The 24,986-nt window shown below is 35.0% G+C and overlaps 1 protein-coding gene across 6 annotated transcripts in view; it reads right to left on the bottom strand.

Moving 5' to 3' along the window:
• Positions 1–24,986, bottom strand: part of LOC115213490 (active breakpoint cluster region-related protein) — a 236,511-nt gene that overhangs the window by 39,256 nt on the left and 172,269 nt on the right. For 5 of the 6 annotated variants that reach the window (XM_036504165.1, XM_029782487.2, XM_029782485.2 and 2 more), the window contains exons 4-10: positions 24,177–24,376; positions 12,659–12,805; positions 10,039–10,224; positions 7,307–7,414; positions 5,165–5,207; positions 4,521–4,573; positions 1,140–1,247 (exon numbers count right to left, since the gene is read on the bottom strand). In XM_036504165.1, coding sequence (XP_036360058.1) covers positions 1,140–1,247; positions 4,521–4,573; positions 5,165–5,207; positions 7,307–7,414; positions 10,039–10,224; positions 12,659–12,805; positions 24,177–24,376 — 845 coding nt within the window. The remainder of the gene's footprint in view (positions 1–1,139; positions 1,248–4,520; positions 4,574–5,164; positions 5,208–7,306; positions 7,415–10,038; positions 10,225–12,658; positions 12,806–24,176; positions 24,377–24,986) is intronic. The other variant, XM_029782489.2, reaches the window with a different exon arrangement.

Genomic DNA, 24,986 nt, shown 5'->3' with positions numbered 1-24,986 from the left:
CACTCGTGCTTACCAGCCTCCCTTCACCACACCACTGATGTTATCCAAGGGAAAGGCAAAGGCCGATACAGCTTGGCACCAGTGACATTGCAACTCATTTCTATGGCTGAGTGAACTGGGGCAACATGAAATAAAGTGTCTTGCTCAAGGACACAACACACAGCCTGATCCAGGAATTGAACTCACTACCTCATGATTGTGAGCCCAATGCTCAAACACTGCGCCTTGTGCCTTCATATAAAAACATTAAGACCAAAGTAACAGATACTGAGCATTAAAAAAAATCTATAAAGCCTATCTAAAATGATGTTCCTTTTTACTAATACTTATATTCAAAATAACAGAAAATCATGAAGAGACTAGGAATGAGAATTCTGGTTAAATGTGGGTGGGGAATTAGGGCTTTTTTGTTATTTGCTTATTTATTCATTTATCTATTTTTTCAGGTTGGATGTTGAATTTGATGCGACAAATATTTACATACATTGAAACTAAAAATGAGAGTCTAAAATTTGAACTGAATTCAGAATTTAAAGAAAAAAGTTACATTTTTTTATCAATTCAAATCAAATTTATGGGAAATTTTAACTGTTTCAGTTTAAGTTGAAACATTTTTTCTACTTTTACCTCACAATTTTAGTTTCTAAGATCATTTCAGAGCTTTTAATCTGAAGTTTCATCCAAAATTACTGTTTTTAACGTAGAAAAAAAAAGTGGGGGGGGGTCAGTTGAAATAGTTGAAAATTACTTGACCATCAAAAAAAAAAAAAAGAAAAAAAATTATTGATTAAGTATTTAATCTAGTATCTAAAGATTACTATTTTTGATCAGCTGTTGCAATAATATCCAAGGATTGCATGTAATGTAAACTTAGAATGCAATTTTAATATTGATCCAAAGATGTTTTTCATTTCTCTTTTTTCCATATACTGCAGCTAATTTTAAACTTTATACCATTTGCAGAAGCAGTCATATGGATACTGCAAACTAATAATAGCTTCAAAATATTTAATCTATCATCTTACAGCAGATAACAGCTGTCATGTTTGATGTCAGTTATTTTCAAGAAAAGAATAAAAAGAGGTTTGTTATAATTATAAATGATACATGACAAAGTAACGAAATAAGTTATCACAAACCTGATCAGCATGAATGGAAGAGTCGTTTAAATTATGTTGTGTAATCCGCCATGTTCCTGACAAAATGTCATAATCTGGATGAGATTTTGGAGTGAACCGTAACAATTCCTGCAAATAGATTATTAAAAAAAAATGAAGTATTTTCTGTACTACTATTTTTGTTCAAATGATTAGTTCTTTCATCCATTTTAAGACATGAAAACATTTTGTAAAATTTTCAATGCATCACCTATTACTACAGAAGAAATATTTTTCAATGTTTGCTGTAGGCTTTTAAATTTTTTTTTTTTATGATTCCATACAAAACCTAAATTTTAAAGAGGCATTACATAATCTCTTGTGTATTATTTCTGATGCTTATTTTACCAACTGTAGGTGGAAGAACAGAAAAAAGAATTTGATCACAGATGAGGGAGGGCTTGAAATAAAATATAGTAACACACTTTTATCATTAACGCATCTATAATAATTGTTTCTAGATACAAAGCCAAGAATTTTGAGGGGAAGGGATTAGTTGATACCATTGATTCCTGTACTTGAATAATACTTTATTTTATTAACCCTGGAAAGATGGGATCAAATTTGACCCCAGTGGGATCTTAACCTACAATATAAAGAGCCAGAAAAAAATTCACATGACATGTTGTCCAATGCTTTGCTGATTCTGCAAATTCAACTATTATCTTGATACCAGCTTACATATATAAATCTATAACTATGGAACAAAATCAAAGATATAAACTGGAACAGACTGTAATTTTCATCTAACAGCTTCAACTTGATCAGCTGAATAAGCAGTCATCCAAAACTTAAAGTCCTACTCAACACAAATTTCATTCTATATATATATATATATATATATATATATATATATATATATATATATATTTCTTACTACCCACAAGGGGCTAAACACAGACGGACAAACAAGGACAGACGAACGGATTAAGTCGATTATATCGACCCCAGTGTGTAACTGGTACTTATTTATCGACCCCGAAAGGATGAAAGGCAAAGTCGACCTCGGCGGAATTTGAACTCGGAACGTGACGACAGACGAAATACAGCTACGCATTTCGCCCGGCGTGCTAACGTTTCTGCCAGCTCGCCGCCTTTATATATATATATATATATATATATATCATCATCGTCGTTTAACGTCCGTTTTCCATGCTAGCATGGATTGGATGGTTTGACTGGGGGCTGGGAAGCCAGGGGGCTGCACCAGGCTCCAGTCTGATCTGGTAGTGTTGAGTAAAGCAATATTTTATTATAATGATTCAACATTTTGTAATATTTAACCCCTACTAACCTCTTCATTTGCAAAGCAACAAAAAGTCTTGTTACATAGGTAATGCAATCTATCAATGCAGCAGTGATAGTTTGTTTAAGCATCAAACTGGGACAAATGCTTGAGACAGGCAAGATAATTATGCGTATAATAGAAATTGGGTAATAGAAAAACTAAAGAATAGTATACAGTCACGAATTCCAACTCAGAGATCAAGTTGATATTTCATCTGTCTACATTGAGAATTGTAGTTGATGTATTTGATCTCAAGTTCAATCAGCCACCTCTACCTTCATGCTATAGGAGAGCTACCTCTCCTGCAGAAGAGCTACTTCCATCAACAAGCCAATAAAAACTCTAGATCAACAAGTTTCCAATTTCTTTTTTTTAAATAGAAACAAGGAAAGCAAAATATTTAATAGATCATTACGACATTTTCATTATTGTTACACCATCTTGTCTTGAGCATAAGTAGGTTTCTCAAATAATCTACAATATATGAACCAACTTAGTTTAACCTTACAGAGTTTTGGAATTATCAAAGAGTTCACATGGCAATATACAGAAAAACATTAGTAGATTTGTGACATCATAACAGACAAAAACCTAGTGCGGCACAACAAGACACAGGGGTTAGAGTTTAATGATAATTTACATAATTGTCTATAAGCACAAAAGAGAGAGTGTTTAAATACCGTAAATCCTCGAGTATAGTCCGCCCTTGAGTATAATACACAGGGGATTTTTAGGAGGCTGTACCTCTGAAAAACCTAAACCTTGAGTATAATACACAGGGGATTTTTAGGAGGCTGTACCTCTGAAAAACCTAAACCTTGAGTATAATACACAGGGGATTTTTAGGAGGCTGTACCTCTGAAAAACCTAAACCTTGAGTATAATACACAGGGGATTTTTAGGAGGCTGTACCTCTGAAAAACCTAAACCTTGAGTATAATACACAGGGGATTTTTAGGAGGCTGTACTCTGAAAAACCTAACCTTGAGTATAATACACAGGGGATTTTTAGGAGGCTGTACCTCTGAAAAACCTAAACCTTTGTATAATACACAGGGGATTTTTAGGAGGCTGTACCTCTGAAAAACCTAAACCTTGTGTATAATACACAGGGGATTTTTAGGAGGCTGTACCTCTGAAAAACCTAACCTTGTGTATAATACACAGGGGATTTTTAGGAGGCTGTACCTCTGAAAAACCTAAACCTTGTGTATAATACACAGGGGATTTTTAGGAGGCTGTACCTCTGAAAAACCTAAACCTTGAGTATAATACACAGGGGATTTTTAGGAGGCTGTACCTCTGAAAAACCTAAACCTTGAGTATAATACACAGGGGATTTTTAGGAGGCTGTACCTCTGAAAAACCTAAACCTTGAGTATAATACACAGGGGATTTTTAGGAGGCTGTACCTCTGAAAAACCTAAACCTTGTGTATAATACACAGGGGATTTTTAGGAGGCTGTACCACTGAAAAACCTAAACCTTGAGTATAATACACAGGGGATTTTTAGGAGGCTGTACCTCTGAAAAACCTAAACCTTGAGTATAATACACAGGGGATTTTTAGGAGGCTGTACCACTGAAAAACCTAAACCTTGTGTATAATACGCACCCCTTCTCTAACTTGAGTCAAGGAGGTCTATATAACGTCCTTGGTTTGTAAAAATATATACGGTAACGTCCTTTATTATTATTGCATATATAACATAATGCAAACGTGTAGCTTTTTTGTGCATTTTGTTTGCAGAAAATAAAGAAATGACAGTAATAACGTTTAATAAATGTTGCTTACGGCAAGTTACGGATGATCCCTTTATGACTTCATTGCGTTCAGGCTTAGCTTAAGGTATTTTCGCACCCGACATCACAAAATGCATCAGAATACACATAGCCAGACAGCAAATAGAGACTCAGACATTGCTTAGAAAATATTTTTCATTTTTAACCTCGTATATAGTATGCACTAAAGATTTTGACCTTTAAATTTTGGGGAAAAAATGCGGATTATACTCGAGGATTTATGGTAATTGATTAAGTAAAAAAAAATTCAGAATAAAATACAAAGTGTTTACTTGTATAAATGAAGCATTCTGTTGAAGTTGACCAATGGGTTTCTGGAGAAGAGCTGAAAATTAGAGAGAAATATATTGATATATTCAAATATACCTCAGCTAAAAAAAAAATATTTATAAAGATATATTGAATATAAATATATATACATTTATATTTTAAAAATATATATTTACGGAACATAGAACAAAGATAATAGAATATGTTAGTGAAGACAGGGCATAAATAATGATATAAATATAGATTATGCAGACACAAGTGTATGGTAGTTTTCTACATAAGCTCAGGAATAGCTGTGTGACTGAGAAGTAGAGTTATTCACATTAAATTAGTGGAGTTATTACAAAGACCATCCCTTCATAAAACACAGTCTCCAACACCACATACAACTGTCTGAATATAGCGAATTGTGCAAGCCAGGTTGTTGATGATTTAATTGAATAAATACATGATTAAAGGTATTTTAGCAATAAGTGTATAAGCTAATGTTTTCATCCCACATTTCTGAAGATGCTAGGTTGTAATTTGATGGATATTTCTCTGCTATATCAGCAAGCAGAGTAACCTTGTAGAATCTCTGTTGCTGTCCTGCCCACATTAATGTTAAATATATGAGATCTACAAATGTTAAAAAAATTGTACTTACTTATAAGGTTAATTGACTCTTTGTCAGGGACTGTGAATGCATCCTGGAATGGAAGACAAAAACAAGGACAGATTAGTTCTCTGTAAATCATACATCAAACACTGAAGTGAGGGGATATTATAACATTAAATGATAGCCTTCCAAAGAGCAAGTATGACTGAGTGGCTAAGAAATACACTTCATAACAGCATAGTTGCTATGTCTTCTGTCATAGGGTCTGGTTGACCAGTACGTCATCATCATTATCATTTCACATCCGTTGTCCATGTTGGCATGTGTTGGAAACTCCAATCAGGGATTGCAAGCTGGAAGGCTGCACCAGGCTCCAGTTTTTTTTTGACATGGTTTCTATGGCTGGATGCCCTTCCTAATGCCAACCACTCTGAGAGTGTAATGGGTGCTTTTATGTACCACTGACACAGGTGCCATTTACGTGACACCAGTATCTGCTACAACAGCAGTTTTTCTTGGCTTGATGGGTCTTCTTTCTCAAGCATGGCATAATGCTAAATGGACTCAGTCATTGCCTCCATGAGGCTCTATGCTTGAAGGTTGGCATAATGCCAAAACGATCTCAGTCCTTGCCTTCTTAGATTGAGTAAAGTGTGCAGGATGGAATCCTGTCAAATATATATATATGTGCATGTGTATATCTTTCAGCAGTGTATATTGATAAACAATGTAAACACCAGTAGGAAAACTGATAAATTGAGGCTTTTAAGCAAAAATCCTTCCAAAGTTTGTTCAAACAGATTTGAGCAGACAATTTCTTGTGTCTCTCTTTTTCCCTCTTCTCTTCTACAATACTAAAACTTTGCCTTCTTTTGATTCTCTTCTTCTCATAGAATTATGCTTGACCTAACAATAAGCATTTTACCAGTTTTCTTCACCCAAAATATATCTCATTGGAATGACATATCTCTTTGAAACCATTTTATTCACGGTTCTTGTTTCCTGAATCTGATACTGTAAACTAATGAGACAATAATAATTTTACATCTGTTTTTCAATGCTGGCAGAAGTTGGACAAGTCTGTTCCATTATTTACATTTGGCAGATATTTGTCCTCATCTTGTTTGTTTTTGACACGTTTCAGCTGATATACCCTCCAGCCTTCATAAGGTATCTTGGGGAAATTTTGAACCTGGGTTCTCATTCCTAAGGTAATTGTTTTTTTTAATGTTATTATTATTATTATTATTATTGTTAAGGTCACTGCTTATGCCCATGGGCATATGTCATAGTGGTTAAGAGCGTGGGCTACTAACCCCAAGATTCCGAGTTCGATTCCAAGCAGTGACCTTAACAATAATAATAATAATAACATTGAAAAAAAAAAAACCTTAGGAATGAGAACCCAGGTTCAAAATTTCCCCAAGATACTTGACGAAGACTGGAGGGTATATCAGCCGAAACGTTGTGTTAACAACAAACAAGATGAGGACAAATATCTGTCGAATGTAAATAATGTATATAATTCCTCATCTCTTAAATATAGAACTGGAAAGTCTGTTCCAGTCAGCATTTTGTTACTTGTTGTAGGTCATCATCTCTTACTCCTAACAACAAAGAAAAACCACTGATCTCTGATCTTGCATATGTGACATTTTCTTTTTTTCTTCCAAAGAGCAAGTATGACTGTGCAGTTAAGAAATACACATAAAAAGCACCATTTGAGCATGATCGTTGCCAGTGCCGCCGGACTGGCTCCCGTGCCAGTGGCATGTAAAAAAGCACCATTTGGGTGCGGTTGATGCCAGTAACGCCTGACTGGCCCTCATGTTGGTGGCACGTAAAAAGCACCCACTACACTCTCGGGGTGGCTGGCGTTAGGAAGGGCATCCAGCTCAGATTGGAGCCTGGTGCAGCCTTCTGGCTTGCCAGCCCTCAGTCAAACTGTCCAATCCATGCCAGCATGGAAAGTGGACGTTAAACATTGATGATGCTGATTTTCTTTTCTTTTTGATTTTCTTTTTGGCAACACTGATATGGCTGGCAGACCTTCCTGGTGCCAAGTAGTTCAAACCATTTAAGGAATGCATTTTCATAGTGCTACTAGTCCAAGACAAAAGACAGATGTGAACATTTAAATGGATGATAAAAAACAAGAAATTTAGGTGGGGGTAACCAAAATTACATTACCTCTGCAACCTTTTTGAAGTAATTATTAGTTTGTGCACATCGAAGAACCGTATCACATGCATTTGGGTAATTTTTTGAATATTCCTCAAAATCTGGAAAATGTACCAACTAAAAAAATGAAAAATAAAACAGATTATACAGTGTGCATATGTATGTGTATATATATATATATATATATGGATTTTGCAGAACAAACAAGCCAAACAGAACTCAATACATTAAAACACATACATATATATATATATATATATATATATATATATATATATATATATATATAATATATATATATATATATAGTTCAAATTTACAGACAACAAAAGACAGGTGAGGAAACAAGAAGCAGATGTGTTAGTTTAACACTTGGGAAGAATGGAAGTCTTTGACATTTTGAGCCTATGCTCTTCAACAGAAAAGATTGAGAGGAAAACAAATGGAGAGAGAAAAAAATGTGTAGGGATTAATGGTTCAACATGATGAATATATATATTCATTTTTTTAATTTACAGAAAGTCAGAAAAATGACTCAGAGCCCAAAAGCTTCATGTAAGACACTCATCAAACTTTAGTCACTTTTGAAAATTTGTCAATCGAAAAACAACTATATACGTATGTATTTATAAATATGAACATTTATATGTGATCTTGTGTGTGTGTACATGCATGCAAATATTGGCAAATGTGTGAGTGTAGAGAATAAAGAAAGAGAGGTTACTCAATACTAAAGGTAGTGTATGTGTGTGTGTGTGCGTGCATGCTTGTTGAAGCCAATACTTTGTGTTTCACTTTGTATTTCATTTAGTCATAGTTTCATGGCTCTAATCATCAGACTAAATGGGAACACTTGATATTTTCTATGATTATTGGAAACATGAAACTGAATAACAAAAAAGTTATGTGTTGGTATGAGTCACCATCATCATTTTCACTTGTATTCTTCCATGCTTGCATAGGTCAGACAATACTACATTGAAGTAGAGTTTTCTATGGTTTTGATGTCCTTCCTGATGCCAACCTTTACCTGTCTCAAAGTGAGGTAGTGATCTCTCAGTCTACTGAACAACAACCAGCTCGGATATATTTGTGTGGAAGCCAGAAAGAAAATGACACCAAAATTACTATTTTGTTTACAAAGATTGTGAAACACATCGAGACATGTCCCAAAAAACTTGGATATTCTTTCTTAGTGGATTGGAAGCAAGTGACGCTGTTAGCAAAGCTACTATTCACAACAAGCAAAGAAACACGTGTGTAGAGTTGAGAAATACAAACTCTCTCTCTCTCTCTCTCTCTCTCTCTCTCTCTCTCACACACACACACACACACACACAGATGATGGGTTTCTTTCAAGGTCAGATGAAACTTGTTGAGGCCAGTTTCCTACTGCCAGATGCCTTTCCTGTTGCTCCCCCTCACCATTTTGAGGTAAGATAATATTTCTCCAAGGCCAGAAAATTTTTTCACAGAACACTGGAAATGAACAACATTGCTTGTATGATGGTGATGCTCCTTTACAGCCATCACTTGATATCAAGATAAGGGTACACACAAAAACACACATACATAGAGATGATAGTCTTCTTCCAGTTTTTGTCTACCAAATCCACTGATAAGGCTTTGATCAGCCTGTTGCTATAATATAAGACACTTGTCTAAGGTGCTCCACAGTAGGGCTGAACCCAAGACTACTTGGCTAAAAAGCAAGCTTCTTAGTCATAGAGCCATGCCTACATGTGTGTGTGTGTGTAAGATATTTGAGGACAGATATATGTTTATAAAAAAAAACAGATATATAATAACAGATAATACCTTTATTATGCTACAAGGATAAAAATAAACCTTCATTTCTATAATGTTACTCAATAAAGCCACCTTCAGTTTCAACAACTACTTCTATATGAGATCTAAATTATCTACATGCTCGAATCAAGTGGTCCTGATTCATTTTGGACATTACTCTGACCATGGCAGCTTTCAAAGAATCTTTGGTGTTATGGGCGTGTTCATTGACCTCTCTCTCAACAATGCTCCACATGTAATAGTCCAATGGATTGAGATCTGGGGAATTAAGGGGCCAAATGTTAGGCGTTATGTGATCATGAAAATTTTCAGCCATCCATCCCTAGAGCCATGTGTAATAGTGCAGAGTCTTACTGAAACACATATATAGCCTTCCATTGCATACACTGTCTATCCAGGTCTTAACAATTATTTCCAAGACCTCAATATAGGCAGCAGAGTTAACTCTAAGGCTTTGTGGAAAGAAGTAAGGAGGCATCACATGTCCTTCATTACTGACCCTAAAACCATGACAGTTGCAGGAAATTTTGTATACATAACACTTGGAACTTCAGAAGGGTCTGCACATAACCATCTGTCATTTCTTCTGTTAACTTTTTGATCTTAATTGAAGTTTTTCTCGTTTGAGAATAACCAAATCAATTCTTCTTCTGCTGGATTTTTCAGTTTGTTTAAGAGCCTTTTAGATATGATGTAGTGACTTCTTTTGCTTTTTGACAAATTGACCTTTCCTAATCATATAGGAAGGTGGTCGTGAAGATGGTGATGGCGATGATGATGATGATGATGGAGAAGAGAGGAGGCGGGGAAGGAGGAGGAAGAGGGGGAGAAGGGAGGAGGAGGGGAGGCTGAGGAAGAGGAGGCTGAGGCTGAGGAAGAGGAGGAGGAGGAGGAGGAGGAGGAAGAGGACAGAAGGAAACTCATAAACTTACAAGTTCTTTTAGTGTTGGTCCAACAGTCTCTGAATGACTCCAGTTCTGCACCTTTGGAGTCAGCTGCAGCACACATTCTCTGTGGACATTCAAAATCTTGGGGACATTGGAAAAAATGCTTGCTATATCTTGTTGAGTTAATATACTGTCCTTACTGTTCACTGATGCACTGAACATATCCATCAGCTGTAAAATATTTACAATACAATAAATTAATATGATTTGTTTCAAATGTACACATTCCTTGCATTTGACAACTAAGACTAAATCCAATAAGAAGAGCTGTCAGGCAAAATATATATATATATATATATATATATATAATTATTATTTGCGGGAATAAAATCCAAACTTACAAGGAAAAAAATTCAATTTAGAAATACTAAATCAAATTTCACACAATATAATATATATAAAAAAAATTAGAAAAAAAAACACCTTTTATCAATTCAAAATGAAGAATTAAATTACACCATCTAGGAAATTACATATAATAGAAAAATTAAAATTAAAATATTATATACGTTTTTATTATTATTTTTTGCAATTTACTTAATCTTTGACATTTTATTGTTATTTTAATTTTAATTTTTCTATTATATGTAATTTTCTAGATGGTGTAATTTAATTGTTCATTTTGAATTGATAAAAGGTGTTTTTTTTCTAATTTGTATATATATATATATATATATATATATATATATATATATATATATTCCTTTAATTTCCACTGTTTAGGTTGCAAGATACTTTACGTGAAATAAATGAATTTTGAAATAAATTTTGTTGTGTCTTAGGAGATTCATTACACCAGTATTAATAACATATGCAACATTTTATTTCAGTAGACTTATGGAGCTCATCCAACAAAAATACCAGTGTGTGTGTGTGTGTGCTATTAATATTGGTGTAATGACTCTCTCAAGATACAAGAAAAGTCAGTAATAGTCTTTCCTTTACCTGGTTATCAGGGTCAAAGTACCAAAAGCAAAGTCCTATAAACCAAAATCAGAGTAAAAACATGTTGTGACAAGTACAAAGAGTGTGAGCACAGTTGTGTGTGTAAGAGAGAAGGAGAGAGAGAGAGAGAGAGAGAGAGAGAGAGAGAGAGAGAGAGAGAGAGAGAGAGAGAGAGAGAGAGAGAGAGAGAGAGAGAGAGAGAGTGTGTGTGTGTGTAAGTGCAAGCTTAAAACCATGCAGTTTTGAGTCTGACCAATGCTTTGAGTAGAATTGGTAGATGAAAACTGTACGGAAACCACAACCTCTGCTATCAGCATTTATTTGAATATTTAATCACCTGTGTTTCCTACTTGATGCAAATACATCACGAAAATCCAAATTAACAGCAGTATTCATCCAGAAATAATATCTCCTATGGATGTACAGCGTTAAATAACACAAATACATAAGTAGCAGACAAAACTCATCCAGCAGCACTAGTGAGAATGCTAGGTGCGCATTTCAGCCTCATTGGGCTTTGTCAGTAGTATATAACTACTAGCAACCAACTGAATTATTTAATATTTATTTATCTACTCTGTGGAGGTGCAATGGCCCAGTGGTTAGGGCAGCAGACTTGCGGTCGTAGGATTGCGGTTTCGATTCCCAGACTGGGCATTGTGAGTGTTAACTGAATGAAAACACCTAAAGCTCCACGAGGCTCCGGCAGATGGTGGTGATCCCTGCTGTACTCTTTCACCACAACTTTCTCTCACTTTTTCTTCCTGTTTCTGTTGTACCTGTATTTCAAAGGGCCAGCCTTGTCACATTCTGTGTCATGCTGAATCTCCCCAAGAACTACGTTAAGGGTATACGTGTCTGTGGAGTGCTCATCCACTTGCACGATAATAGATGAGCTGCGATGTCACTGATGCGAAGCTGTATCGGCCTTTGTCTTTCCCTTGGATAACATCGGTGGCATGGAGAGGGGAGGCCGGTATGCATGGGCAACTGCTGGTCTTCCATAATCAATCTTGCCCAGACTTGTGCCTCGGAGGGTAACTTTCTAGGCGCAATCCATGGTCATTCATGATCGAAGGGGATCACAATTTATCTACTTTATATCACAACTGGTGAACAATAATGCATTGGTTACAGGTTTTCAATGGGATAATAATTGGTTTATTGATGATGAAGCTAATGAGGAATTGTCTAGTACTATGTAGAACGAATATCTTCAGAGACTTCATGTGTAAAGCAGTTTTTTTGTTTGACATTAATCTTTATATACTTCACCAACACACATCAGGGAAAAACACATACATATACACAGTTTCTTTCAATAAAATTTCCTTCATAAGGCATTGGATCAACCTGAGACTAAGGCAGAAGATATTTACACAAAGCACCATGCAGTGAGATCAAATTCATGGTTGCAAAGCAAACTTCTTTATCATACAACTATGCCAGTACCCACCAGAAACAAAAGTCTTTCACAGCCTACTAATCCCTTCCATAATAACTATTATCCCTATAAATGGAAATGGAAAATCAAAGTTTATCATTTTGTTTATGTAACAGTTATTATCAAAGTAATGTAGCAAAATAGATTACAATAACAATAAAATTATTTAATAAATAAATAAAATTTTAACTAAATTTTTTAAAAATCAATAGAAACCTTTTCTAAATGCTCTAAGTATTTGATAAAAGTTTCTTCTTGTGCCAGAAATCCTCGAATGGCTCGTTCCCTCATCTTTAGTAAATTGGCATCATCTGCTGATTCTTCATACTCTCGAATAAAGTCATATTCCGGTAAGATATTTTCCTGAATCAGAAAAGAGAAAAACTTTGGTGAAGACAAGAATTTTTTTTAAAAAAGGCATGAAAGAAAGAAAAAAAATTAAATAAGCTTCATTTTTATATTTGGTTGACAAGATTCTTGATGTAAATTTGTGTGTTGAAACCAAATTATGTGTCTTGGGAAGGTCGTTATGCCAATAATAATAACACGTGCAAAAGAGCAAAAAACATTTCAACTGGGAATCTGATAGGGAGAGCAACACTGGGCAAATATGGTGTTTTGCACCTTTTACCATAAGAGACAATTTTTTTTTTTTCCCATGGTAACAACAATGAATTAGTTTTTTCTGAAGTTGAAATATTTCACAAACATATTCTAATTAACCTAAAGGTTGCCTTTGTCTAAACACTGCTTGGTGCTGATACTGCTGTGTATGAACATACATATTGGGTCATCTGGAAAGTCCATGCCAGTTTTTAAAGGAAAGAAAAAGGTCAATAAATACTTGCCATTACATTTCTAATCAACCAAATATGAACCATTTTGTTGCACAATGCATCTACATTTTTCCTTTGACTTGAAAATACCCTCTTCCCAGAATTGAGGTGGTTTCATGGCAAAGAATTCATCAAGGTATCTTTTTATGTCATCCAAGGCAGTGAAATTTTAACCATTAAGACTATTCTGCAGAGACCTGAATAAGTGGAAATTGGAAGGAGCAATATCTGGTGAATATGGAGGGTGGGGTAACACATCCCAGCCGAGCTGCAGCAATATTTGTGTGGTTCCCAAAGCATCAAGTGCCGAAAATGAACTTTCTTATCTTCCATTTCAAAGGGTTACAGAATTAACACAGGTTATAGGAACATAAACCTTCTTCCATGAAAAGATAGCTTAAACTGTGCTCTAAATGGAAGTGTAGTCAAATCCTATTTTATGGACTTAACCATGTTCTAAAATAAGTTGAAAGGTAAGCTACTATAAATCGACACAAACTTTTCAGACAACCCAATACATACATATGTACGCAAGTGAGTTTGCAGGGATATATTATCCACGACGGTACCATGTTTGCTCTCTTTCATCAACCAGTTTTAATCTGAAGCGTCCTAAGGTACAGATCTTGGTGAAAATGCACTGACAATATTGCCAAGTTGCATCTGCAACAGTGTACAGTCATTGCAGTGGAAACACACGTAGATCATGGTAATATGCTATAAATAACTGTAAAATCAACTATCGATGTGCAAATCTCCATTCTCCTTATTATAAATGTTTTATATATGTATAGACACAGACACACACATGTATGTTTGTATGGGGGGGGGGGGGTGCATGTGTGACTGTTCATTCCCAGTCTTCCATGAAAACAGGTCCAGTTATAGGAAATATTACTTTGCTTCGAAGCAGATGAGGGTCAGTAACAGGAAGGGCATCAGACCATAGAAAATCTGCCTCAACAAATTCTGTTTAACCGAAGCAGGCTGGAAAAAGTGGACATTAGATGATGATGATGATATAAGAGCTACTAGCCCAAATTGTGCTAATAGTTGAGAGACAGACATGATTGAAGAAAATAAAGAGCGAATGACAGGCCATAAAAAAACCCTATCAGAAAGACAACACATACATATATATAACTATACATACACACACATATGCAAGTATGTGTGTGTGCATGCATGTGTGAGGGCAGGTGCAATGAATTAAAAAATCTAAACTCAGCTCAACAAAACAATGAGGATATCACATACACACACACACACACTGATACTATTATATATAAAAAAGTAGACAACACCATTAACCCAATTATACATACATAAAAATATATGTACACACATACATATGCACACAGAGTTTATACCTTGTGAATATTGACAAGTAAAAAAAAAAAGGACAATGCATAAGATTCCAAGAAATAAACAGAGAGCATAAAGAACTAGCATGGAAGGGGGAACACACCAGGAACACATCATCAATAAGGTCACAGGCTGTAATGAAAAGAACTCTGACAAACAAATTAATCAATTAATTAATTGATAGCAAAATTGAATTGAAAAAGAACGAATGCATGTATTTTGTTATGGTACAATTTTTCCTTAAAAACAACAATAGGTTTCAACTAACAATTTTATGTGAAAAAATATCTTGTATTCAACTGATTGTCCAGCAAATATGGGTAGATAGATCAGGTATTCTGATTTACAAAATTAAGAATAAAGTACTCAATACATGTTAAGATGTAAAGTATATACATATATTAGTATATAAATTCTGTAGGCGAGCTCATCTGTTTCAATTCACTCTTAGAACCTTACTGATCAAATGCGGAAAACTATTGTGCTGGCTTTTGCATTTCTTATATATTCAATTTAGATTAGCAAAAACAACCAAAAAAGCTAAAAGGAAAATACACAATCTCACGAACACATGTGTGAGCGCGCACGCACACACACGCACACACACACACATACGTGATGGGTTTCTTTCAGTTTCCATCTAGTAAATTCAACAAGGCTGCACTCAAATGACTGAAACAAGTAAAACAATAAAGAAAATACACCACTTTAACCCTGAGGAAGGCCGGCTATTGCTGCTAGTATATATATATATATATAATATGTATGTATGTACGTGTATGTATATATATATATATATAAAATATGTATATATATAAAATGTGTATATATACATTTATATATATATATGTATGTGTGTGTATATATATATATATATATATATATATATATATATACCGGAGTAAATACATAAATGTGAAACAAAGTGGAAATAGTACTCAAATACCAGTGGTAGAGTAATATGGTTTATTTAAAGCAGCAGAAAATTCAACAAAACCTGTTACTCTGAGTTTCATGTTTCCGTTCGTCGGACAGTTTTTGCTAGAATAGAACCGATATGTCAATTCTATCCAGACTAGTATAAACGCTACACCTTTAAAAATGGACTTGTTTGATTGGTCCTTTACAAATAACGGTCAATTTTCGAGCGATAAACAAAAATGAGCTCAAAAATATATATATATATATATATATATATATATATATTTGAGCTCATTTTTGTTTATCGCTCGAAAATTGACCGTTATTTGTACCTATGTAAAACAATTTGAAGAAAACAAAATATTATTTCAACCCTACTCCCCTGATATCTCTAATCAGATCTACATTACTTATAGAATATGAAAAAAATCCTTTAAAACACAATTACTTGTTCTCAGATTTATGTCACAAAATTCAAATAAGATTTAATGTTTTAAGTGACTATTCTTTAATTTAGGTCAGTAACAAGACATAGCTTATTCAGGATGTTAAATTGTGCATATCAGCTTCTGGGAAAAGGGTGCAGGAATGACAATGAAATAATATTAAGCAACAAAATGCATTGAAATTACATCAGACATTAAAATGATGTGAAATAACTTTATCGAGTCTAATAATAGAGACAATAAAAGGCAGATGTACAGTTAGTATTTATATTGAACTTTAAAAGCCCAGAGAGATTTCTCTGAGTGAGGAAGAATCAAGGACTGATAGAGAAAGGTAGAAGCACAGTTAATTATTGCTAAGGAGACATTAAGTAAACATTCAGATCACAGAGGGAAGGGTGGTTACTTCATATTTCTATTGAACCAGATTTCCTAAACCAGACAAGATGAGTAGAAAGTGAAAGCTTAATCTAAATTCATGAACTCATTTCTCACAGCCAAGTCTGAATTTTCATATGCCATAAATAAAATTATATATAAACTATTAGACTATTTAAACATGTCAAGTAATAATTTTAGTTCCAAAACACATCTCAAGCATGCTCTAAAATACATCGCCAGTGATTTCTGGGGTCCCAGGAGGTTTCCGATCTTTCACCGTCAGACTCATCCTCACCCAGTTGACTCATCCAGGGTTGATCAAGTCCCAGATTGCATCCAAGCAGTAGCAAAGCACTGGTCTTCCCTTTTTTTATCCAAAGCCATTAAGTGGCCTTCACTGCAGCTTCAGTTGTTTGTTCCTTTTTGAGCCAAGCCTGGCTCAAAAGGGCCGGTTTCCCGGTTTCTTGGCGTATAGGTTCTCTACCTGGACGGGACGCCGGTCCGTCGCAGGTGAGCTGCAAGATACAGGAGGAAAGAGTGAGAGAAAGTTGTGGCGAAAGAGTCAGCAGAAGTTTCGCCATTACCTTCTGCCGGAGCCGCGTGGAGCTTAGGTGTTTCGCTCATAAACACACACATCGTCTGGTCTGAGATTCGAACCCGCGATCCCTCAACCACGAGTCTGCTGCTCTAACCACTAGGTCATGTGCCTCCACGTGCAGTTTCAGTAATGGTATTTATAGCCATTTGGTCATGTCTCTAAAAAATATGTACATCATAATAAGGTAGAAATGACTCTTAGCATCCCCCAGATGGAACAAAACTTAAGACATACAGGTTTATTTTGAGAAATTTGTTGGTTCCATCAGAAATATGTCAGCACAAACAGTAGTCAAGAAAGCTGAATACAATGTAGGAAAAATGTCACTATTAATATTATTTAGTAAATGTAGTCATAAGAGAACTGATGATTTCTATGGATGTTCAGTTCTTGATTTCTGTCAGTAGTGAGATTAGAACAGATCTTCATATAGAGAAGGGTGGTCATTATCTTTTCCTTATAGAACTATGCCACTAGTAGAGAATTATTCAGATTTATATGGAAGGATGGTGATATTAATTGGAGAAATAGTTTGAATGCATTAACCATTTAGTATTTAAACCGGCCATATCCGGCCAAAATAGTTAATCTGTTTTACGTTCAAACTGACCAGATCCAGGCTCTCACACCTACCCTACAATGTTATTCTACATTAAGTAATTACACCATCAAGATCTTGAAGATATGAGATAATGCATGATTAATTCAAATCAATGGGAATCAACATGCATTATGTTTGATAGAATAATCTGAACGCTAAAGGGTTAAAACAGCAACATTAGTAGGAGATGTGTGCCAACCAATGAAGTTAGAAACAATAACTAGAAAAGAATTCTTCATATATGTACGGAACATTATTTAGAGAGAGATCATCAATGCAATAACATAAAGACAAGAAGTGACAACATTAGTAGCAATAACTAACGTAACCTGATATATACGAGGAGGTACCCAAAGGTAACTGGAAACGTTCTCTGTGGGACAAGCTCGTTGTTGTTCAGGCTTCTGCCACTAGAAGTCACTTAATGCACCCCTCCGACATCAGTGTGCTGACCAGCGTCATCCTATCAAGTTGTACTGCCACATGATGCATCATTGTTTTGCAGTACTTCTCCCCTGTTTGTCATTTTGTTGCAATGGCTGAAACAAAGGAACAGTGTGCTTCTGTGAAATTTTGTATTCTGCTACAGAAAATGGTGGCCAAAACAGTTGTCATACTTCAGACAGCTACCATGAGCAGAATACAAGTTTACAAGTGGTTTCAATGCTTTAGGAATGGTCACTTATCACTTGAAAACCAACCTCATCCAGGGTGACCGTCAATCCTCCGCATGAATGAAAATATCACGAAAATGCATGAACTGATGTTGGAGAACCATCACCAAACAATTGATAAACTTGTTGATATGACCAGTGTGTCTTGTAGCTCCTGCCAACGAATTTTGAATGAGGAATTGCAAATGAAAAGAGTTACAGCAAAATTTGTGCCTCACTTGCTCACAGATCAAAAGCAGTCATGACTGAATGCATGACTCCACTTACCCACCCTCCCTATTTACACGAGCTTGCTCCCTGTGACATTTTTTTGTTTCTCCAAATGACAAAAGTTCTTAAAGGAAAACGTTTTGCAAAGGTGGATGAGGTGAAGAAAGAAATGATGGAGGCATTAAAAGGCATCACTTTGCAGAGTTCTAGGACTACTTTGAACAAAGGGAAAACGCACCTGGACTGATGCATTGCTTCAAATGGAGAATACTTTGAAGGCAATAAAAGTAAACATATAAAACTAAGTGAATAAAATAATGTTGCAAAATTCTGGTTTCTTTTGGGTACCCCATCATAGTTAACAAAATTAGCACTAAAGACTTAACCAGAAGGTTGTTTACAGAAAGACAAATGTAATAAATATTTAGTTTGTTTAAGAGTTCTAGAGGAGGAACAAATGAAGCAGTCCTATACCATTCAAAGAAAATATTACAGTTCCTCAAAAAAATACTCAGTTCAACAGGAAAAAAAACAACTATTTCAGTAGTGTGAGACATGATTTAGCTAATAAATAGAGAGGGAGATAAATTTATTTGTTATATTTTGGGATGGTCTTTTTTTTTTCTTGCCAAATAAACACATACACGCTATATATATTCATTCTTCACTTGTTTATTATTGTTTTTGTTTTATCTCATGGCCATTATCTGAAAATCTTTTATCAAACATCAGTGACCTCTTCAGCAGCTCTTCCATCCACATGTATCCTCCTGTTCTGTTTAGTCCATTCCGTCTTTATGTACATATATGTAGAAATCATGAAATCAGGGGGTGTGAGGGGTGAAAATAGATTAATTTTTCCATACAGCTTCCATATGATTACAGCCATTACATAGCCTTCTTCTTGTAGCATTATAAATTTTAGAAAGCAAAATTATACATTCAAGTTTGTCAATCAAGTGGCTGCGTGGTAAGTAGCTTCCTTACCAACCACATGGTTCTAGGATCAGTCCCAATTGCGTGGCACCTTGGGCAAGTGCCTTCTACTATAGCCTCAGGCCCACCAAAGCCTTGTGAGTGAATTTGGTAGACGGAAACTGAAAGAAGCCCATCATATATATGTATATATATATATATGTTTGTGTGTCTGTGTTTGTCCCCCCCAACATCGCTTGACAACCGATAATGGTGTGTTTACGTCCACGTAACTTAGCGGTTCGGCAAAAGAGACCAATAGAATAAGTACTAGGCTTACAAAGAATAAATCCTGGGGTCGATTTGCTCAACTAAAGGTGGTGCTCCAGCATGGCCGCAGTCAAATGACTGAAACAAGTAAAAGAGTGTAAAGAGAGTAATCAGTCTTATTCAGAATTACTGTCCTCCAAGAGAAGTTGGAGGACTAAATCTTGCTCAAACATTTCATCTTTGATTTGGCTTCTATGACTGGATGCTCTTCCTAACACTAAACACTTACACAATATATTACATGCATTTTATCATGGCACCTGCACTAGAGATGCTGCCATGTTTTAGATAAGACTGAAAAAAATCCTCTCCACCCTAGCTAGTGTCCCCACTCATTTACTAACTACTTCACAGAGTTTACTTGGTGCATTTTTCCATATCAGTAGCACTACAAATCTTATGTTGTCTCTTCTCTCTCTCTTTTTCTTCATATAAATACATAAATTAATACTATCTCACCATTCTACTTTTATTTTTTATTTTATTTTTTACTATTTTTTAAACATTTTAAATTTTTGAAAAATTACTTTAAATTTATCTTTTTCTTTTTCATCTGAACAAAATATATAATGCAACACTTTCAGTAGCTGATGTTCCATGAGTGAAGTAAAATGGACGAGTTTATCTTAGGATAAATACTAAAATAGTGCATGCGTGATGTGAGTGTGGGAGGGTGTACGTTCTATCCAATAAAATTGTTATAAAAATGTCAACAACAAAGGAGTCTTGATCTGCTATAAAATGCAGCCGTTCATCATCATTTGTCACTGTACTGTCTTAAAAAAAAAAAGTAAATATAGATCAAGGTGCTCAATACCTGAAAAAAAATGGGATTGCCATAGCTGGAATGTCTCCAATCATATATCATATGTTCAGTTGATAAGGGCTGAACAACAACAACAACGAATATTGTTAACAATAGCAATTATAACAGTATTGATGACAGCAATATAATAGCAATGGCAACAGCAATAACAGCGATGACAACAACGATGACAGCCATGAAGGCAGCAATAACACTGACAACATCAATGATGACAACAGCGACAGTGATGACAGCAATGTTGATAACAATGATGACAGTTGTAATGACCGTGATGACAGCAAAGACAATAATGATGACAGTAATAATGATGATGTTGATGTTTAACAAGTGTTTACTTTTTTCCAATTTATCTATCATGTTTAAAAGCTGAGAAAGTATACCCCTCACATTAAAAACTAAATTTACACACTTAACTTAGTTTGATAACTGAAGTTACCCCATACACTTATGATTTATTTGATTATCACCTATATTATCTAATGGCTTTAGTTTTGTAAATAACAAACTGTAGAAAAACTGATAAAGTATATATATTTCTTTATTGCCCACAGGGAGCTAAACATAGAGAGGACAAACAAGGACAGACAAAGGGATTAAGTCGATACCATCGACCCCAGTGCGAAACTGGTACTTTATTTATCGACCCCAAAAGGATGAAAGGCAAAGTCGACCTCAATGAGCTGAACATAGAGGGGACAAACAAGGACAGACAAAAGGATTAAGTCGATTACATCGACCCCAGTGCGAAACTGGTACTTTATTTATCGATCCCAAAAGGATGAAAGGCAAAGTCGACCTCAAGGGGCTGAACATAGAGGGGACAAACAAGGACAGACAAAGGGATTAAGTCGATTACATTGACCCCAGTGCGAAACTGGTACTTTATTTATCAACCCCAAAAGGATGAAAGGCAAAGTCGACCTCAAGGGGCTGAACATAGAGGGGACAAACAAGGACAGACAAAGGGATTAAGTCGATTACATCAACCCCAGTGCGAAACTGTTACTTTATTTATCGACCCTGAAAGGATGAAAGGCAAAGTCGACCTCGGCAGAATTTGAACTCAGAACGTAACACCAGATGAAATACCGCTAAGCATTTCGCCTGGCGCACTCATGTTTCTGCCAGCTCGCCACCAAAACTGATGAAGTATATAATAACTGAAATAGATTTTCAGAATGCTGCTCATGATATACTCATTTTTTTTTCATGACAGTCCTGAAGTAAAGTTTGTGGAATACTAATTCCACTGGTTATGAGATCAAATCTTAGTATAGCCAATATTTTAGGTTCTAAGCACTGGTACCTAGTATTATTTTGTCCAGTCTGTCTGACAAACAGCTGCTTCCACTAGTTGAGTAGCTAGCGACAAAAAGATACACAGCTGTAGAAGTAATCACACCAACAAAAGGGAATACTAAAAGTGCACAAAAGCTATCACACACATGACAGCCTGTGAATATATATATATATATATATATATATATATATACATACATACATATACATACATACATATATATATGTATTTTTCCTTGGGGATGGCCTGATCGGAGTGATCTCAAGATTAATCAGCCGAAATTGCGAGGATGATCCGGTTCTTGACTGAAGATTAGAGGCTACGAATGACCCGTCCGTTTTTTGTTTCGTCTATTTGAATGTTTTGCGTTCTTGTCCCATTTTGTATTTTTATATATATTTTTTATACATGTATTTATATATATATGTATGAATATATGTATATGTATATACATATGTATATATATGTATATATATGTGTATATATGTGTGTACATACATGTGCATATATATGTGTATATACATGTATATATCATCATCGTTTAACGTCCGTTTTCCGCGCTAGCACATATATATATATATATATATATATGTATGTATATGTGTATATATATATATGTATATGTGTATATATGTATGTATATATGTATATATATGTGTGTGTATATATATATATATATATATATATATATATATGTATGTATGTATGTATGTGTGTTTGTATGTGTGTTTGTATGTGTGTGTGTGTGTGTGTAATTGAAAAAGTTCTTTGTAGGTATAAAAATAGCATAAACAATTATAAAATTGGAGAAAAGATGTTAGAAAATAAAATCAAAATTAGATTTAATAAGCACATACGAACGTTTTAAAGGGCAGTACAAATATGTATGAGAAAATTAAAATAAGAATTATAATTAAAGTTATGTATTGTGATTCTCGTCAGTGTGAAGAGTTTAAGTAAAAAAAATATCCAAGAAAGTTATTGCTAAAATTCAAAAAGGAAAAACAAAAGGGGTAATAGGGAAAATTAAATCGGATATTTACAAATAATTTGTAAAAGAGAAAAATTAAGAGAAACGAAAAAGAGGGACATGTCAATGTGTATGCAAGTCTATTATGCAAAAAAAAAATCTATAAATTAAATTGGCTAATGGATATATTTAAAAAATAAATAGTAAAAGAGCGAGACAAAACAGAATGTAAACAAAAAATCAAACATATATGTCTAGCATATATAAACATCATGTTCTCTTATATTCTGTTTTATCTCGCAGGGCATAATGCTTAGCAGCATTTTGTCTGTCTTCACGTTCTGAGTTCAAACACTGCTGAGGTCAACTTTGTTTTTCATCCTTTCGGGGTCATTAAAATGAGTACCAATGGAACACTAGGGCCAATATAACTGACTTACACCCTTCCTCAAACTTTCTGTGTCAAAATTTGAAACCATTATTTTATTATTATTATTATTATTGAGTGAGAGAGCAGTGCTTGCCATCAAAGTGACAATGGGGTACCGTTATACGAAGCCCAATATACCCAACATGACTACCTGTCTGATAAGGGCACACCAGGCACATGCATCACTATCACATGTATGCAACACGGTGATCTCATATCAAGGTAAACAGTGCATGACCTTACAGGTGGGGCCCAGTTAGAATTTTCTTCAGGTTGAATATCCCATCCTGCTCAAAAGGTCCCTGAATAAGGGTTGTTTAAGGATGTTGAACGAAATACCCATGCTTCAAACCCCAAAGAATTCCTCTCAACACATGGCTATGATGCTCCCCCATTACTTCTGCACGGGATCAGAGATGCACATATCGTCAGCCACTAAGGGATATGTTCGACTGGTTAAGGTCAAACAAATGACAAGCAAATCTGTGGTATTGAGCAGAATATTTGCTGTAGCCCATCTTTTATACCAAGACATTATTATTATTATTATTATTATTATTATTATTATTATTAAGGCAGCAAGCCTGGCAGAATTGTTAGTATGCTGGACAAAATGCTTAGTGGTATTTTGCCTGTCACTACATTTCAAGTTCAAATTCCACCACCATCAACTTTTCCTTTCATTCTTCCGTGGTCAATAAATTAAATACCAGTGAAGCACTGGGGTTGATATAATCAACTAGTCCCCTCCTCCAAAATTTCAGGCCTCGTGCAATTAGTCAAAAGGATTATTATTATTATTATTATTAATACAATTATTGTTGTTATTGAAAATATCATTATTAGTACTATTATTGTAATTATTATTGTTATTATTATTGTTATTATTATTATTATTATTATTATTATAGTATAAAGACATCAACATTACATCATCAGTACAATCATCTGTGTCCACAGTCTGTGATATCAAACTTTGCTGTGATGAATTCTTGCCTACTTTTATGTCTGAAGAATCTGAATCCACGTCCGTAAACTCAGCAAAAGATTTTCTCATGTCAACAGATTGCTGCATGATGTTCGGGGATTGGTCATCAATGGAGGATTTTCTTTCATTTTTGATTTCTTGCTCTGAAATGATAAAGAAATACAAAAGAAATTATTCATAGCCTGAGAGAACTAGATAAAACTATTGGTAAAAATTGAAGTTCCTTATTAAAATGATTCTGTACCATTAGTCTCTGACCTTGATTCCTGTATGTTCAGAGTTCTCTCTGAACCATACAGCAATATGTGCTAACAGAGTTTTCTCTCTCTCTCATTCTCTTTCTTTCTCTCTCTGACCCACATTGCAACATGTGCAACATGTGCAAAGAGCCTCATCCCAATCTTTGGTTCTGTCATTTCCATTCTTCCTTCAGTGTAGTAATGGCCTATTTGCAGCGTATTTTGATGCAGACAACAGCATATTTCACTCCTCCTTAACCTTACACACACAGGCATTATCAACATGCAACCTAAACACATTCTCCACAGACTCTTCACACACACAAGTGTCATCCACGTACAGGCTAAATACATTATAACAAATATGCCAATGAAAAAGCCTTTATTTGCTAGAAATAACAACCAAATCTTTCTCAAACCAAATTTTATCACAGTCGCCTGGCCCTCGTGCCGGTGGCACATAAAAAGCACCATCCGTTCGTGGCCGTTTGCCAGCTCTGTCTGGCACCAGTGT

Source organism: Octopus sinensis, linkage group LG6 (genome assembly GCF_006345805.1).
Source record: "Octopus sinensis linkage group LG6, ASM634580v1, whole genome shotgun sequence".
Lineage (NCBI taxonomy): Eukaryota > Metazoa > Mollusca > Cephalopoda > Octopoda > Octopodidae > Octopus > Octopus sinensis.
Note: the sequence above shows the minus strand (reverse complement) of the source record. Positions and strands in the feature narration are given on the sequence as shown.